The following is an 18974-nucleotide window of genomic DNA, read 5'->3' on the forward strand; positions in this document are numbered from 1 at the left end:
AAATTATTAAGATAAAGATTCAAGACTAGGGGCTGGAGAAATGGCTCAGAAGTTAAGAGCACTTACTGCTTTTGTAGTGGACCCAGGTTCAATTCCCAACACTTATATGGTGGCTCAGAACTGCCTGTAAATTCAGTTCCAGGGGATTCTGATGACTACTTCTGACTGCCCAGGCACTAGGCCCAAACACTGTGCACATACATACATGCAGGCAAAACATTCATACACGTAAAATAAATAAATCTTAAAACAAGGACAATTAAACCTTTAAAACAAACAAAAAACAAGCCACAGGTAAGAGTATTTGTCTAACATTCACAAGGCCCCGAGTTCAATCCCCAACACCTCACATGCACACAAAAAGAAAAACAATAAAACAATAGCTATGTCCATTAAGCAGTGACCATTTCCATATTTTACCTAGCCCCAGGTCCACCATAAGCAATTAAAAACAAAGTACAGCTAATGGGCTGTATACCATTCCCTTAATACATTACATACAGTGAACTACAACCAAAACAGACAAGGACAGATTTGAACTGAAGTGCCAGATCTGTAATTTATCAGCGGTGTGACCTTAAACATGTTAATAGACCATCCCACACAGAATTATTAGTAAAATTTAACAAGAAAAAAGAATTAGCATCAAGTTGATGCGTACAAAAAGAGCTATTTTGATAATGAAAGTCATGTGTACCACACCATTAAAAAGCTTGAAAATGGCTGGGCAATGGTGGTACACACCCTTAAACTCTGTAACAGAAGGGCAGAAGCAGGCAGCTGAGTTCAAGGCCAGCCAGTTTTACAGAGAGTGTTACAGGACAGCCAAGGCTACACAGAGAAACCCCATCTCAAGATAAACCAACAACAAAACAAGAAACCTGAAAATGTTTAAATACAAGCACTCTTGGCACTGATCATACCTTGATCTTCCCATCTTGGGCCCCAGTTGCTAACATTTCAGTATCTCTGCTGAAACACATGCAGAGGACAGCATCATCCATCATCATGAAGTTATCCTGGGCCTGGTACTTAAGATCCTAAAGTAAGCAACGATTAACAGTTATTAAAATAACACAAAATCATACCAGTGGCCCCATCCAGAACTGCTGAAACTGACTAGAAGCAGGACGATGGAGTGGGTCTACTTTAAACCTCCAAAGCAAATAGCAGTGCCATGTAAAAGTTCCTCATGAACAACTGGTAAAATTAGGGATAAATAAATTTACACAACTCAAATTACACTACAGGAAGTACCAATGTAAGGTGGACATGGCAATGCCTCTGGCAGCTCACCGAACTTCTCTAGGCAAAATGTCTCTCCAGTCTCACATTTTCTGTCTTTAAGGAATCTCAATTTACTTATTTGGGGGATGACATGGGAAAGTAAGCAAACATTGTCTCAACCTGTCAGCTACCTTTCCTAAAATCATCTACTGGAATATCTATGTATGATGTTTCATTTATCATCTATCACTACTCAAATGAAAGGGTTTTGTTGTTGTTGTTCTCATTTTCTATTTTTCAGGCAGGGAAGTTTTGAGATTAGAGGCATATACTATCACACACAGAAAATGAGATTGGTTTTTGTTTTTTATTATAAAGTGAGATTGTTTAATGATTTAAACAAATGGGCCAGAAAGATGACTTAGGTCTTTGCCACAAAGGCCTGGCCACCTGAATTTCATCTCTGGAACTCATGTAAAGGTGGGAAGAAGAAAATCAACTCCACAAAGTATTATGTTTCCATTATTTGTCTTTCAGAAGTTGGTGCTTTTCTTTTTCTTTCTTTCTCTTTCTTTCTTTCGTTCTCTCTCTTTCTCTTTTTCTTTCTGAGATAGGATTTCCCTGTGTAGCCTTGGCTGTCCTGGACTCACTTTGGAAACCAGGCTGGCCTTGAACTCACAGAGATCTACCTGCCTCCCTTTCCTTCCCCCAGTGCTGGGATTACAAGCATGTGCCACCACATCCAGTTGTATTCAGTACTTTTTTAAACCAAACATACAAAAAAGTGAAAATCGCCCATAAAATCCACTATCCCAGCTGGCAAGATAGGCTCAATGGGTAAAGAGGTTTTTACTGCTGTGATAAAACACCACGGCCAAAGCAGCTTGGAGAAGAGAGGATTTATTTCATCTTTTACACCAAGGTAACAATCCTTCACTGATGGAAGTCAGGGCAAAAACTCAGGCAGGCCAAGAGCCTGGAGGCAGGAGCTGATGCAGAGGCCATGGACAAACACTGCTTATTGGCTTCCTTCCCAAGGCTTGCTCAGCCTGCTTTTTTATGGCACCCAGGACCACCAGCCCAGGAATGAAGGGTTTGGACTGGAAGGTAGGGGTAGCACCACCCACAAAGGCCTAGACCCTCTCACATCAATTACTAATTAAGAAAATATCCTACAAGCTTGCCTACAAACCTATCTTAGGAAAGCATTTTCTCCATTATGATCTATTCCTCTCTGGCTGGAGAGATGGCACAGCAGTTAAGAGCATTGGTCACAACAGTCTCTAATTCCAGTTCCATGGGCTCTGACACCATCACTCACATGCAAGCAGGCAGAATGGTAATGCACATAATATAAAAACAAATAAATCATGAAAGAAAAAGATTCACTGAGTACGGTGGCACACACCTGTAATCTCAGCACTCTGGGAGGCAGAGGCAGGAGGGTCTCTGTGAGTTTGAGGCCAGCCTGGTCTACAAAGTAAGTCCAGAACAGCCAAGGATACACACAGAAACCCTGCCTCAAAAATAAATAAATAAATAAATAAATAAATAAATAGAATGAATAAAAGAACAAAAAGAAAAAAAAAAGATTCCTTCCCTTCAAATAGCCCTAACGACTACTGTTAATTTGACAAAAACTAGCTAGCACCGATATCTGCTATTACTAAAGTTTGATCCCTGAGGCCCATATAGGATCAGTAGAGAACCAACTCCCACAAGTTGCCCTCTGAACTCAACACAAGCACATTAGAACACAAGCATCCATAAACAAAAAAATATATTTAATATTGAAAATTATTTAATATTTAAATTTAAACATTAAATAATACAATAAATTTATTGATAAATTAAATATTAAATAAATTAAAAATATTAAATATTAAAGAAAATCATTATATATGGATTGAAATTTAGTGTAATGAAAATCACACTGGAATGGATGAGTCAATAAACAGTAATCTGAAGGTAAAATAAGTTGGATCTACACTTACCCATCTATACAAATTCCAGGAGTGAATCAAAAACTAAAGCAAGGCCAAGTGGTGGTGGCACATTCCTTTAATCCCAGCACTCAAGAGGCAGAGACAGGCAGATCTCTCTGAGTTCAAGGCCAGCCTGGTCTACAGATCTAGTTACAGAACTGCCATGACTACACAGAGAAACCCTGTCTCAAAAAACCAAAAACCAGAACAAAACACTGGAATTTCAGGCAGGCTGCCAAACCAACCATCCAACATGTACATGGACTCTGGAACCCTGAACACTGGTTCTCACACTTGCAGAGCAAGCGCTTTACCTAACAGTCATTTCTTCAGCCCCAGGAATACCTAATCTGAATTCCCTATGACAGAAAGCTCCTAGAAACCCAATATTTAAAAAAACAACAGAAAATGGACAAAGGGGCTGGGGAGTTGTTGTCTTACAAGCAGGAAGATCTAAACTCAATCCCTAAAACTCATGTGGAAAAAAAAATAGCATGGTCTATATTTGTTCTCCCACAGCTAGGAAAGCAGACATGGGTCTGACACCAACGAAGGCCAGCCTACTCGAGGAGTTCCACACCAGAAAGAAACCTTATGTCAAAAAAAAGGGGACAGCACCTGAGTAACAACACGAAAGGCTGTCCTCTGGCCTCCACACACACATGCACAGATACCTGACACTCTCATATAAGCATACACACATGGGGAGTGTGCTACCTAGAAAGTTTTGGGGGCTACTAACATATAAATTTCATTCGCGCGCACACACACACACACAAAAACAATTAGTACCACAATTATGTGAGACTGGCAACAATCTTAAAGAAACTCATTACACGATCATGATTCATTCCATACAACGCAAAGCAATTCAGCAATTATTTCAAAAGCACTACAAGAGGAAAGTGAAGGGTACAATACACTACACGGCATGTATGCTGTCACCTGAGAACATTACTAAAAAGACATGTAAGAAACTGCTAGCACACAACAGAGAAGCCCTGTCTTGAGAAATAAAATAAAAAAACTCAGAATTTAACCTAAACTGAGATTTTAAACTTGCAACACCGGTGGTGGTGACACAAACCTTTAATTCCAAAACTCAGGAAGCAGTGGCAGGCATTTCTTTGTGAGTTTGAGGCCAGCCTGGTTTACACAGTGAGTCCAGGATAGCCAAGGCTACACAGAGAAACAAACAAAACAAACAAACAAAAATCACATGCTGGAAAGGATGTGGAGAAAGGGGAACCCTCCTCCACTGCTGGTGGGAATGTAAACTTATACAACCACTTTGAAAATCAATCTAGCGCTTTCTCAGACAATTAGCAATCGTGCTTCCTCAAGATCCAGCTATCAAACTCCTAGGCATATATCCAAAAGACACTCAAGTATACAACAACGACATCTGCTCAACCATGTTTGTAGCAGCTTTATTTGTAATAGCCAGAAGGTGGAAACAGCCCAGATGCCCCTCAGTTGAGGAATGGATACAGAAATTGTGGTACATCTATACAATGGAATATTACTCAGCAATAAAAACAAGGAAATCATGAAATTTGCAGGTGGGAACTGGAAAAGATCATCCTGAGTGAAGTATCCCAGAAGCAGAGAGACACACAGGGTATATACTCACTCATAAGTGGGTATCAGACATATAATATAGGATAATCATACTAAGGAAGCTAATCAGGAAGGAGGACTCTGGCTAAGATGCTCAATCCCCATTCAGAAAGGCAAACAGGATGGACATCAGAGGAGGGAGAAAACAGGGAACAGGACAGGAACCTACCAAAGAGGGCCTCTGAAAGGCTCTACCCTGCAGGATATCGAGACAGATGATTGATATTCATAGCCAAACTTTGGGCAGAATGCAGGGAATCTTATGAAAGAAGTGGGAGATAGTAAGTCCTCCTGGAGAGGACAGGAGCTCCACAAGGACAGCAATAGATCTAAAAATTCTGGGCACAGGGGTCTTTTCTGAAACTGATACTATAGCCAAGGACCATTCATGGAAATGGCCTGGAACCCCTGCACGGAGGTAGCCAATGGCAGTTCTGTGTCCAAGTGGCCTCCATAATAATGGGGAAAGGGACTGCCTCTTTGATCACCTCCCCCAGAGGGGGGAGCAGCCTTACTAGGCCACAGAGAAAGACAATGCAGCCACTCCTGATGAGACCTGATATGCTAGGATCAGAGGGGAGGGGAGGAGGACCTCCCTTATCAGTGCACTGGGAGAGGGACATGAGTGGGGAAGAGGGAGGGTGGGATTGGGAGGGGAGGAGGAAGGAGGTACAGGGGGGGAATAAACTGTAATTAATAAAAATAAAAATTTAAAAACTCAGAATTTAACTTAAAATGATATTTTAAATTATAAAATGAATGTTCATTTCAGAAAGGTCCTTCTTCAAGTCTAACTCAGAAATAAGACAGCTAATTAATGAAAAATTAGCAATTCTTTCTAAAGGAAAAAAGTTAATGCATTTAAAATACTTTACCTTCCTGATTTTTCCAGTAGTGAAGTTCCACACTTCAATAAATCCATCAACAGAGCCAGTGACCAGATACTGACCATCTGGAGAGAACCGAGCACACTCCACATGGGATTTCTGACCAAACTGTTCCAAGTGAGACAATGAAGACGAAAGTTTTATGTAATGGTCTTAAAATAATACCCATTTAACCTTTTGAGCAATCCTGCCCTTGCATATAATCACAGATGGCCTGTACTATGGAGTACAAGAGGGCATTTCTAAACCTGAATCCTGGTAGATGCTGTCTCTGAATGCTTACATCTAAATGTTGTTTTAATAAAATTATTTCCAAAGAAAATGAGAAAGACCACTTTGTTTTGTTCTTTCAAAGATGTTTTCACTATGTGGCCTAAGCTGGACAAGAACTGGATATACAGCCCACACCGTCCTCAAACTGGAGATCTTTCTACTTCAGTACCCCCAAGTGCTGGGACTACAAGCAGACATCACCACACTTAGCTGGAAAAAAAAAATTCCTTGTTTTACCATGAGATGTAGAACAAATAATTCAGTTAGCTGAAACAATAACTTTCTGCCAGAATCAGCTATCAGAATGGCATTCCACTCACAAATTAACATGGCTTAACAGGTTTCTGTTGTGTATCTGCACAGGTCAGCAGTTAAGAGCACTGGCTGCTCTTGTGTAGGACCTGGATTCAGATCCCAGAACCCACAAGGCAAACAACTCACAACCATCTGTAACTACAATTCCAAAGGATCCAGTGCCCCTTTCTGGCCTCTGTGGGCACCAGGCACACCTGTAGTGCACAGATAAACATGCACACAAAACACCAATACATAGAAAATAAAAGTGAATAAATCTTTAGGGAAACAACAACAACAACAAATAATAATAATCTGACAAGCTACCCACTTGGTATGTGCCTCAGGACAGTGGACAGATGGCAAGAGAAGACTACTGGATCACCATTAGTGATTTCACTCCTTCTTTAGTGCTGCGGTGCACACCCAGGGTCCACATATACAAGGCAAGTGCTCTACTATTGAAAAATATCCCCAGCCCTCTTTTTTATTTGGAGAAGACAGGGTCTCATAAGTTGCTCACACTGGCCTTGAACGGAGTCTAGAACTAAGGCAGGCCACGATGTCTTCCTGCCTTAGGCTGCAGAAATTACTGGAGTGCACCATCATGTCTAGCTATATTTTCAATGCAAAAAATTACTACATGTTCATGTCAGAAAACTTCTAGCCCAGTGGCACCAATAAAATAAATTCTGGTTGAATGAAGTCTTCAACCAAGGTAAATAAAGTTACTACTCAAAAATATTATCCCATGCAAGTTAGAACACAGCGCAGAAAAGACAAATGTGAAATACTAAACCAAAGTCAAAAAGTCAAATAATATGCAACATCTGTGTGCATTTATGTGTAGTACAGTGTATGCATATGTACACGTTTATGCTGGTACACTCACCCACGCATGGACACTGGAGGTTAGAGGTCACTATCAGTTATCTTCTACCTCTGTCTACTTTATTCTTCAAGGCACAGGCTCTCGCTGAATCTGAAGCTCCCCTTATTCTGCTAGAATGGCTGGCTACCAAGCCCCCAACATCTGCCTGTCTCTGCCCCCAGCACTGTGCTTACATATGCACGCTCACACTCAGTTTTATGTGGGTAATGGAAACCCAAACTCAGGTTCTCATCTTTGCACAGCAAGCATTTATCCACTGACCCATCTCCCTAGCCCCATAAACATGTAGCATTTTTACATCTATGAACTCAATTAAAGCACAAAATTATGGAGAAACTGTAAGATAAAAGAGATGCTAACATTAGCAAACATACCTGACTGGAAACTGAACTACTTGACTGTGCCTTTTCCTAAAAGTATACAAACAGGCAGGTGGTGATGAAGTATGCCTTTAATCCCAGCACTTGGGAGATAGACACTAGCTGATCTCTGAGTTGGAGGCCAGCCTGGTCTACAGAGTGAGTTCCAGGACAGCCAGGGCTACATACAGAAACCCTTCTTGGAAAGAAACAACAAAAACAAAAGTCTCCAAATACAATCAAGATCTGGGGATGTAGCTACTGGTGTGCTGAGGTCTAACCCTCAGCATGCACTCACACAGTAACTAAGTGAGCCCGAAGGTAAATTATCCCTTAACATCACAAGTCAACCTTACAACCCATGCCTAGTCCTCTGCCTGACACGCAGCCGACTAAGCACAAATGTTTAACAGGACATGCATGTAGAAGCCAATATAGTCCCAGGTTTAACCAGAGTGGACTATTTCTCCAAATAAAGGATTATGGGCTGGACTTCACATATGTATATAATTGTGTAGACAAGTGACGTGCAGCACTGCCAGGCCACAGCAGTACCCAATGGACACCAAGAGCCCCGAGTACTGTCAGAGCTCTCCTCCCTGGTACCTAGCTCCTGCAGCAGGCTCTGTCCATTATGAGCACTCAATGACTGACTACCAACTGTTTAAGATACCAGTGTCTAAGATATCAGATCCTACCTTAATATGCCTGCTCAGTTGTGTTGGAAACTTTTCTTCTTCCACATCTTTGACAGCTGCTTTGCCTCGAAACAGATCTATGGTCATACCGGGAGGAAGTAATCCCTGGTGCTGCTGCCACTTCAAAGCCTGTGAAAAGAGAAATAATCAATCTGCTCAGAAGCTTTGAAGAGCCAGTAATTACTGCTTACTCAGGCAAATCCAAGCCTGAAAGAATGAGGTTCAGAGAACTAAGCTTTCCGGTCACCACCATCTCTGACCATGCAAACACAGTCTAGGGTACAGTGTGTGCAAGAGCATGGGCTACTCACGGCAGGCACTGACAGGACAGGCAAACATTATCACATACCATTATTATTATTATCATTTCCCTTTATTATAAACAAAAAATGTGGAAAGCAGGAATTTCCCAGAGTCCCAATACTCAAAGCCAACCACTAACAACATTTTACGTAATTCCTTCTAGTCATTTTCCTCTCATATGATGAATTAAATTGCTCTATCAGCAACTACACTATTCACTATAATCTGCCTTCACCTAATATCATACTATAACATACCTTAATATACCCATTCATATGTATTAAGAATGGCAAAACTATCATTTTAATGGCCGTAAAATATACTGTTTACTGGATGTTTCCATTTAGCTAATCACTATATTAGTGAACACTTGAACTGCTTCCAACTTGTCAACTTATCTAATGAATGCTACCTTGAACATCTCCAGACAGGGGTGCTTTGTAATCCCAGCTTGTGCCTACTAGGCAAGAGGAAACCCCATGTGAGGAAGTGGCTCCATCAGACTGGCCTGTGGGCACAGCTGAGGGCACTTTCTGGATTAATAACTGATGTAGGCCCAGCCCACTGTGGGCAGTACCACCCCTGGGAAGATGGCCGAGGTTGTATAAGAAAGCAAGACGAGTAAGACATGAAAGGCAAGACAGCAAGCAGCACAACTAACTGGCTTCTGCCTCAGTTCCTGACTTCATGTTCCTGCTTTGAGATCTTACCCTGGCTTTCCTAGATGACAGTAGAGCGTATAAGGAAAAAAATACTTTCCTCCCTAAGTTGTCTCCATCTCCCAAGTATTAGTATTTACACACATGCAAATCCTCACAGTAATACCATATTTTTGTGTCAGAAAATAAATCACTGTAGGATTTCACTGGGAGCAAATCTACAATCTCACGCACAAGGAGTAAGCACTCTGTCCTACTGACAGAGCTACAGCCCCAGCCTGACAAGACCACAGAGCTGGTAAGAGTATGGATTCGCACTAGAGAGATGGCTCAGAGGTTAAGAGCACTGACTGTTCTTCCAAAGGTCCTGAGATCAAGTCCCAGCAACCACATGGTGACTCATAACCATCTATAAGGAGATCTGGTGCCCTCTTCTGGCATGAAGGCAGAAAACTGTATAAATAATAAACAAACCTTTAAAAAAAAGTATGGATTTATGGGGCATGAACATAGAAGTTCCCCAGCACAGTTCTAACATAATTCTAAAAGATGCTAGAGCTTATATCCTGGATGCTTAGTCTACACTGCTACTCCAAGAAAAGAGGAAGAGTGCACAGCACAGCTGCTAAGCAATCAGCTATACAGGTATCCGAGGCAGCATTTAATTACCTGTCCCAGCAATGCCATGAGACGAGAAGGCGGCACCACACTGACTTCCCCAGCTAACGCCTGGGCAATTGCTGCTCTCCTTTTCTCTTTGCTACTTCCATCTGGATAAGCCTGGGAAGAAAAGAGGCGGTATCATTTCCAAGGAGAAGCATGGCATGAATGTATGTACTTAAAGCACTTAAGAGCAGGTACTACTCTACCTGAGAGTAGAGACAAGGTTGATTCCCAGTACCCACATGGGTCAGCTCACAACTTCTTGTAACTCCAGCTTCAGGAGGAATTCAATGCCTCAGGCTTCCTAAGGCATGTGCACACACATACATACATGCATGGATGGATACACACACACTCTTAAGTAAAATAATTGTTTTTTAATTTTTTCAAAAGCAACGGAAACAAGAAATTCAAATTGGAAAAATATGAAAACAAAATATCCAGTTAAACAGGTGATGAATTAAACCCAACTAGTGTTTTAAAATAAATTTCCAATTCTGCATTTCAGAAGTATGAGAGAGAACTGGTATACATATCACAAGTCAATCCATATTTATATTCCTGAAGAGCCCACCTAAGCCACAAAGACAGAGGTGTGATTCTAGTTTCTTAAATATTTACAGGGCCAAAGACTCATAATCTTCAGAAATCTTTTTAATTATCTATTAACCAGATCCTACTACACTCTCCTTTCTTTTATTTTGATAGCCCTCCAGTGGAACCTCATGTGTGAAAGAAACTGTGTGTCTCTAAAATGGTGCTTTTCTTGGTGGATGAGACAGCTCTTTAGGAAAAGGTGTTTGCCACCAAGTACAATGATGACTTTGAATCCCATGGTAGAAGAACCAACTCCTGTAAACTATCCTCTGACTTCCACACATGTATGTCCTTCCAAACAGATATACACAAACAAACAAAAATTAAGAAAAATTTTTGCAGGATCAGATTTGCTTTTCACGATTAACAAAGATTCTTTTAACTACTACAGTCATACCTCACGAGGATCAAAGTAAGACCTGGCTAAGAGGTTTTCCAGATGAATATATCGCTCTGGTTGTGTTTGCTTTAACATAATCATGGGGTCTGTCTGTCTCAGAAGTGACCTGGCAGCACCTAATTCTCGAAGCTCTATCAATTCCAGAACAACCTGGACAACGGAAAGAAAACAAAATTTCAGCATACAAATTTTCAGCACATCCTCTTTATCAATCTTTCTCAAACTTTCTATCTCTCTTGAAGGTCTTCACTTTTTTATTCTTTATGTACAAAGACAAGCATGATCAGTTTCACCTGGTAGAGAGCCTTCAATAATCCATTCATTATCACTTAGACCAACTTAATGAAGCCCATGTCCTTTGAGTACTGACGGTGAGAACAAACGCAGTAGGAGTAAGAACCCTGGCCAAACTTCTGTGGACAACTCCAGGAGAGCTGCTGGTGACCCAGCTTGCCCTCAGGCAGCCAAAAAGGAAAAGGGTCTTTCTTTCTCTTTTTCCCCCAGATAGGACATTCTTTCTCTTTTTTTCCTTCACATGGCCCTGGCTGGCCTGGAACTTGCTGTGTAGACCCCAGGTTGGCCAGGAACTCAGAGACCCACCATGCCTCTACCTCCCAAGTTCTGGCCTAAAAGGGTGTACCATCATGCACCACTTCATGATTTACTAATTTCTTTTAGAAAAAGAAATTAAAATTTCTTTTTCAGTAACATTTGATACAGATATGGCCTGTCAAAAGTAATTTCCAAAACTAGGAAATAGCACTTTTCTTCATCACTAGCAATTTCAAGTGGTTAAAGCAATAATAAATAGGTATAACAATAGCACAGCAGTCAGCCCATTTGTCTCACAAATCAATAAAAATTCCACTTCTCTTTTTATTTTTGGTTTCGCTTTGTTTGTTTTGTTCTGAAACAGGGTCTCACTACTATACCGCCCTGGCTGGCCTGGAACTCACTGTATACCAGGCCACCCTCTGCCTCCCAAGTGCTGAAACTAAAGGTTTGAAACATCACACCTGATTATTTTTTGTTTTTTGTTTTTTGGGGGGGGGTTGTTTGTTTGTGGAGTTTTTAATATGTTGTTTTATCATAACTAAGTTGATGTTTGTTCTAGGGTCTTGTTTTAGGGTAATAAAATCCTTAGAATTATACTATGACAAAATTATGTTACTAAAGAACCACTTGAATAACACCCAAGTTTGTGCCAAAATGACACCTGACACCTTCACACAGGGATGGGGGGGGAAAGGCTGGGTGCAGTGGTACACACCTGTAATCCCAGCACTTGGGGAGGCAGAGGCAGGAATATCTGTGAGTTAGAAGACAGCCTGGTCTACAAACTGAGTCCAGGACAGCCAAGGGTACACAGAGAAACCCTGTCTTGAAACAAAAAAGAAACAGAATTGGTTACCAGAAAAGCCATGTCATTAGGTTAAGGTTTTGAGCCAGTCCCACCTCTGAGGATAAGGGCCAATGGGGAGATGGGGGATGAAGACCAAGGCTGGAAACTGTATGATCAGAGTTATATAATAAAACCTCAACAGAACCCTCTGGCTGGGGATCTGCCAGGTGGGAGGTACAACCCAATTCCACAGAGACAGAACCAAAATTCTAAATTCAGGTCTCTCTGAGACTCTGCTCTTTCTGTCTTTTCCTCTGACTAGTTCCAATCTGTGTCCTTGAGAATAAAACACTAATCAGCTAAGTATAGAGCTTTTATGAGTTCTATGGATCATTCTAGTAAATTATCAAATCTGAGCATGTCATGTGAGGCCCAAAAGTTAGTTGGGCAAAAGCATAAGTGTCCTAAAGCTGGGCAGGGGTAAAGCATGCCTCCAATCCCAACACTCAGGAGGCAGAGGCAGGTGAACTCTTGAGTTCAAAGCCAGCCTGGTCTACAGAGCAAGTTCCAGGACAGCCAGGGCGACATAAAGAAACTGTCTCAAAAACAAACACACACACACACACACAAAATAACAGCATAAGTGGCCTAAATATGGCCCACCCCAACCCACCACCCAAAGACAGTGCAGGAAATATCTGAAGTGAGGGAAATCTATGTCAGACTTAGTGGTGTGTGCTAATTCCAGGCAGTCAGTGCCTGAACTGAATCACATTATAATTTTTGATACTAGAATATTTTTCTCTCTTTAATTTCCTTTGAGACAGGGTCTTGCAATAGATCCCTGGCTTGCCTAGAACTCACTATATAAACCACCTGGCCTCAAACCTCCAAGCTCAGCTTTAGAATATTTCATTTAATGACCACCTAAAAGTAATTTCAGTTTCCCTGGGTTTGATCCTCAAAACCATAGCAAGATATAATTTCAGTTCGGGAAAATCTTGAATCTTCCAAAAAGGAAGAAAATACACTGTTGAGTCTTGACAATGTATACTTTCCAGTCAGTTAAGTGCTTGAAGGAAGGCTCACTGATACATCCTAATCAAGTGACCAACCAAAAACCCCAGGAACATTTCAATCTTACCTGTTCATAGAGATCAATAAGGGTTTTGTCTGGCAATTTCAGAGACTGTATAGCCTGTAAAACAGTGTCCCAATGGCCACTATTAATGTCAGCCACGAAACTTTCAATGCTATCCACAGTATTTAGAGAGACAGTAGTTTCTTCCTGTAAGGTGGCCAACGCCCGATGTAAACTGTTCTCCTTCAAGTATTGCATGATAAGACGAATCACACTGAAAGAAAGTCATTCAGTTCAGAGATCTTCAGTCAGGAACCCAAAGGAAAACATTTGAGGTTAATTCTCCTGATTAGTCCTTTTACTAAGGACTAAGTCCACTTTCCATTTTAGCATGAGAGTAAAACTTTCCAAAAAAATCACAGAATCAAGGTTCCAAAGGACTTCCATCTAAAGATAGGAGAACTGGAGTTCGGAGAGGTGAAATCATTTGTCCAACGCCCCCCGCCCCCCGAAAGGAAGTTGGTAGCCATTATTATTCTGATCACTGGATTTACTGGATATTTGTTTAAGATAATTTAAACCTACAATAGTCACTTTTTTTTTTTTCTTTTAAAACATCTGGCTCATGCCCTGAATCTCGGCACTCAGGAGGTTGAGGCAGGTGGATCTCTGAGTTTGACGCCAGCCTGGTCTACAGAAAGAATTTCAGGACAGCCACGGCTACACAGAGAAACCATGCCTTGAAAAGAAAAAACTGGGCTGGAGAGATGGCTCAACGGTTAAGAGCACTGACTGCCGCTCCAGAAGTCCCTAGTTCAATTCTCTGCAACCATATGGTGGCTCACAACCATCTGTAATGGAATCTGATTCCCTTTTCTGGTGTTCATGAAAACACCACTTACATACACTAAATAAATAAATAAATAATTTTTTTAAAGGAAAAAATAAAGTCATCTAAATTTCTGTAGGAAATTTTGGTCCATTTAAAAAATGACAACAAGCAGGGTGGTGGTGGCGCATGCCTTTAGTCCCAGCACCTGGAGGCAGACTAGGGCTATACAGAGAAACCCTGTCTCAAAACAAAACGAACAAACAAACAAAAGCAGAAAAATGATTTACATCTAACTGCGAATTAGAAACATATATCTCGCTATGAAGAGCCACATACTGGGCTTCAGACCTTCCTACCCGTCTCTTTTTACTGCTGTGACTTCTTAATACATAGCAGGTTTCAGTCTCAGCCGATTAATAAACCTCCCTTTTCTGCAGCTCTTCAGAAGAGACCTACCTCCCTAACACTCAGAACACAAATGTTTGCTAACTTAATTTTTACTTGTCAGCAAGAAAAGGCGGTGGATGGGTCCTGGCGAAGTCCAGGAAATCTCTTCAGTCAGAAACTCCCCGCCTATCTGTCTCTTCGCCGCCCCGTCTGCGCTAAAGCTCATTCTTCTGACCCAATACTCAAATTGTCTCTCCACATAGAGGTTCTCAATCTACAAGTTGCAAACCGAAACACAAAGGCGCCACCCTGGGTCTGTCTAATCAAACAGCAGAAACAACTGAGCCTTTACGGTAACTAGAGCTCTGATGAGGAGGAAAAGCTGCCGCACAGGCGGGCCGGGGGGCTGGCGACAACAATGAGTGGGGAGCAGCTGGGTAGAGGAAAACACAGCCGTCAGGTCGGCTCAGTGTGCCTGTGCACACACCCACGCCGGGTCTGGCGGTGCCGGCCTTCCCGCCCCCGAGGCCGCAGCTTCCGGCGCGCAGCCAGCCTCCGCGGACACCCTCCCGCGTATCCTCCGCCACCCCACGCCGCGAAGACGCCAGAGCAGGACTCACTCTGAAGACTCGATTTCGATCGACATAGCGGTACCGATCCCGGTCCAGACCCTACTCAACACAGAGCCGGTCGCACGGCACTTTGCGACACCTCCGGCGGCCTCCTGGCGTCACTTCCGCTCTTCAGGGTCAAAGGGCAAAGGGGCGGTGCGGAGGGGTGGAGCCTCGTGTGCTTGTCAACAGCCAGTCTGGAGCGGGAAGGGGGTTGCAAGAGAAGTTAAAGGTGCTTGGAGCTGAAGGTGCCCACCGGAAGTGGAGGCGATTATTCTTCCGGCCTGAGCTGTGGCAGCCTTGCCTGTCCCGGAACTCAGGTCCGCCTTTCTCTGCCCCCCTAGCGATGGAATTAAAGGTGTGTGCCGTCACGCCCCGCTGTAGCCAGTATTCAGTTGATACAGCTGCGGTTACGGGAAAAGAAATGCAACCAATGCAAAGGTATAACAGATCTGCGACTCCTTTCAGTGTAAACTTTAAATCATACCTAGCATAGCATAACAGATCATACGTTAAGCAGTTACAGGGCTCAGTGATGGAGTGCTTACCTAGCAAGTGAGAAGCCCTCGTTCAATCCCCACTTACTAAAAAAAGATACATAAACGTTGATGAATTTTATAAATGAAGGCTAGAGAGACGGTAGGACCGACATGCAGCCCAGGGCTGGATTCAAACTAATTATGTCGTTGAGGATGCTTCTACTTTCCAATTGCTGGGATTACAGTTGTACATCACCGTGCCTAGTTCCAAAAGCGATTTTAAAACTTTATTGACAAAGAAATACACATTTAAATATATTTACAAGCCGGGTGCAGTGGCACACGCCTGTAATCCCAGCACTCTTGAGAGGCAGAAGCAGGTGGATCACTGTGAATTCGAGGGCAGCCTGGTCTACAAAGCGAGTCCAGGACTTCCCAAGGCTACACAGAGAAACCCTGTCTTGGACAAAAAAAAAAAACAAGCGAAAAACAAACACCCACGTATATGTATATTTACAAGACAGTGAGAAACCTATCTTGTGAAATTACATATTGAGATATTTAAGGTTTTTTAATGGCTCCCTTGTCTGTTACACATATCTATCTTATAATTTTTTTTTTCAAGACAGAGTTTTTCTTTGTAGCCTTGGCTGTCCTGGACTCCCTTTGGAGACCAGGCTGTCCTCGAACTCACACCGATCCACCTGCCTCTGTCTTCCCAAGTGCTGGACTCACAGGTGTGGGCCACCCCACCCAGCTTACCACATAACTTCTTTACAGCCTCCTTATATTTTTTTTCACCAGTGCTGGTCATCAAAACCAGAGCCTTTCAGTGTAGCCTCTCATATACTGTTCATGTTTTATTTATTTGTTTTTTTATTTATTTGGTTTTGTTTTGTTTGACACAGGATTTCTCTGTGTAGCTCTGGCTGTCCTGTAGACCAGGCTGGCCTGAGCCTGTCTCTGTCTCTTGGGTGCTGAGGTTAAAGGTGTGCACCATCATGTCCTCCAAAATTTTTGAAAAGAGAAATGTGGCACTAGGTAGAGAAAACGACTAGAAAATGCTGCTGTTACAATGGACTGGATCGTCTTCCATTGGTGCTTGTGTTAAAGTGGTGCACCACCATGCTCAGCTCTTTCAGTTTTCAAATCACCTATTTCCCATCAACTCTAAAGAACACAGTCTCAGCCAGGCAGTGGTGGCATATGCCTTTAATATTTAGTACTCTGGAGACAGAGGCAGGATCTCTGAGTTCAAGGCTAGCCTGATTGAAGAATGAGTTGCAAGACAGCACGGGCTACACAGAAAAATTCTGTCTCAATAATAAGGATAATGACTTTTTCTTTCTTTTCTTTTTTCTTCTCTTTCTTCTCCTTTTTCTCCTCATCCTCCTTCTTTTTGTTGTTTTGTTTTTTTGAGACAGGGTTTCTTTGTGTAGCCCTGGCAATCCTGGAATGAGTTGATTCTCTACTTCCACCTTGTGGAAGAATATTGAAAGGAAAGTTACAAAATATTTGGAGGTCCTTGAACCAAATACTCCTGAGAACATGCTGCAGAAATTCCTATGAGAAATTGTTCCAACATTCAGGCCTGGTGATGTAGGCCTGTAATCCCAGGTACTCAGAAAGTGGGGTTGGAAGATTAGAATCTCAAAGACTTCTCAGGCTACAAGGAATTCAAGGACAACCTAGTGAATACTTATGTAAATATAAAAGGTGAAAAGAGGTCTGGGGATGTAGCTGAGTGGTAGAGCTTGCATATAATTAACTTTGTGCAAGGTCCTAGGTTCAGGCCCAGTACTACATAAAAGTAGTTCCAAGCAAATAATCATATCTCTTAACTTTTCATTTTCTATAACCTAAGGAAGCTATTTTAGAAAATAAAATCTCTGATAACATTGCAGGAGTCTTTCTGGAATAAGCAGTCCAGAGCCCTCCAAAAGGAATCACCACCTGCTGTGTGGGCAGTTCCATTGCTGCATGATAAGGTCTGAGGGAAGATCATGGCAACAAACATCTATCTGTAACTCCAGTTCCATGGGATCTGACACCTTTAAACTAATGCACAGGAGTTCTGTTTCTTGGCAGTGTTGGGGCAGTTTTTAAAGTCTTATTCATTCTCTCAACTGAGCCTGAAGATGTGGGGTTGCACCTTGTGTGCAAGTTCCAAGTTAATCTTATTGCCTGGGCCACCTGTTGTACCACCTTACTGACAAAGGCCAGTCCATTCTGATGCTGTAACTCACTGGGACCCCAAAGTGTAGGATAACTTATCTGGACAGAAGGTGGGACACTCCTTGGGCCTTCTCTTTGCAGATAGGAAAAGTTTCTGCCCAAGCTGAAAAATGCACGCCATAACCAGCAAGCATCAGTACCTATGCTGGCTAAATGTCAATAAAGTCCATTGTTAGATGCGCAGATTCTCAGGACTCCTATTTTTGTGTCAGCATGAGACCTTGGGTCACCGCTTGAGATTGTTCTGAACCCACTGCTGACAGCCTTGTCTACCCTGTGGGTCAGTGTTGGCAACCTTGGGACCACCAAGTATCTTTGCAACATCTCTTGTGGGCACTTTCTTTCTAGGTGGATTGCTAGACTGGGAACTGTCATCTCTGGAATTGTTATTTTTTGTCTGTGGTAATCAGCAATCCCTGCTGATTTTCAGTAGCCCCATTTGTTGCTCTTTTTCTGGTTTATATGAGGGCAGCTCGGGGAGCAGTGGGAGTGTAAACGTACCTTCTCAGGGCTAATAGGAGGGACTGCAAGGCCCTGTCTTCATGGAGGGCAGCCTCTTTGGCTGCCTGGTCTACCAGTTGGCTTTCCTAACTCATTCAAATTTGACTCTTTGTGTAGCAGTGCACCAATGCCACAGTCAGGGCCCAGACAGCTTCTAGGAGCTGAAAGGTTTGGTCTGTTTTTATATTTTTTGTTGCCCTCTCAGGTAAAGCAGTTCCTTTCCCTGTGTGTTGTTTGTTGCATTGAGTCTCTAAATGTGAGGGGCTATTTACCAAGTGTGTGTTTCAGCTCCCATCAGTAAAAAGTTCCATATGTGATTTAGGGAGCAGCTCCTCCCTTAATTCTGGCCTTGAGGAGAAAAATCTTTTATACCTTCTCTGAAATCATGGAGGAGCTTTCTTTCTTCAGACAAGTAGATGACCAGGTAACCTAGCTGCCATCTTGTTGGGTGAGGGAAGGGCACTGAGAAGGGCAGATGCCTTTGGAGGGACAGGATCTTGCAACCACCTCAGTGCTGTGTGGCACTGGCAATTGGAGCCTATCAGAATCCACGAACATGGGCAAAATGTCATCCTCTGGCAAAGCTAATGTGGTGTGCCCTTGGTGTCTTAACACTGTTGGCATACTTTTTAAACTTTTCTTTACACTT

At 42.4% G+C, this 18974-nt stretch overlaps 1 protein-coding gene across 3 annotated transcripts in view; it reads right to left on the minus strand.

Annotated features, from left to right (window-relative positions):
• LOC110561669 (SMU1 DNA replication regulator and spliceosomal factor) overlaps window positions 1-15257 on the minus strand; it is a 35260-nt gene extending 20003 nt beyond the window's left edge. For all 3 annotated transcript variants that reach the window (XM_060391043.1, XM_060391042.1, XM_060391041.1), the window contains exons 1-7: window positions 15120-15257; window positions 13344-13554; window positions 10855-11007; window positions 9867-9977; window positions 8236-8364; window positions 5708-5827; window positions 924-1040 (exon numbers count right to left, since the gene is read on the minus strand). In XM_060391043.1, coding sequence (XP_060247026.1) covers window positions 924-1040; window positions 5708-5827; window positions 8236-8364; window positions 9867-9977; window positions 10855-11007; window positions 13344-13554; window positions 15120-15145 — 867 coding nt within the window. In that variant the 5' untranslated portion in view covers window positions 15146-15257. The remainder of the gene's footprint in view (window positions 1-923; window positions 1041-5707; window positions 5828-8235; window positions 8365-9866; window positions 9978-10854; window positions 11008-13343; window positions 13555-15119) is intronic.
• Window positions 15258-18974: the final 3717 nt, after the last annotated feature.

The sequence above is a fragment of the Meriones unguiculatus genome, chromosome 9, assembly GCF_030254825.1.
Source record: "Meriones unguiculatus strain TT.TT164.6M chromosome 9, Bangor_MerUng_6.1, whole genome shotgun sequence".
Taxonomy (NCBI): Eukaryota; Metazoa; Chordata; class Mammalia; order Rodentia; family Muridae; genus Meriones; species Meriones unguiculatus.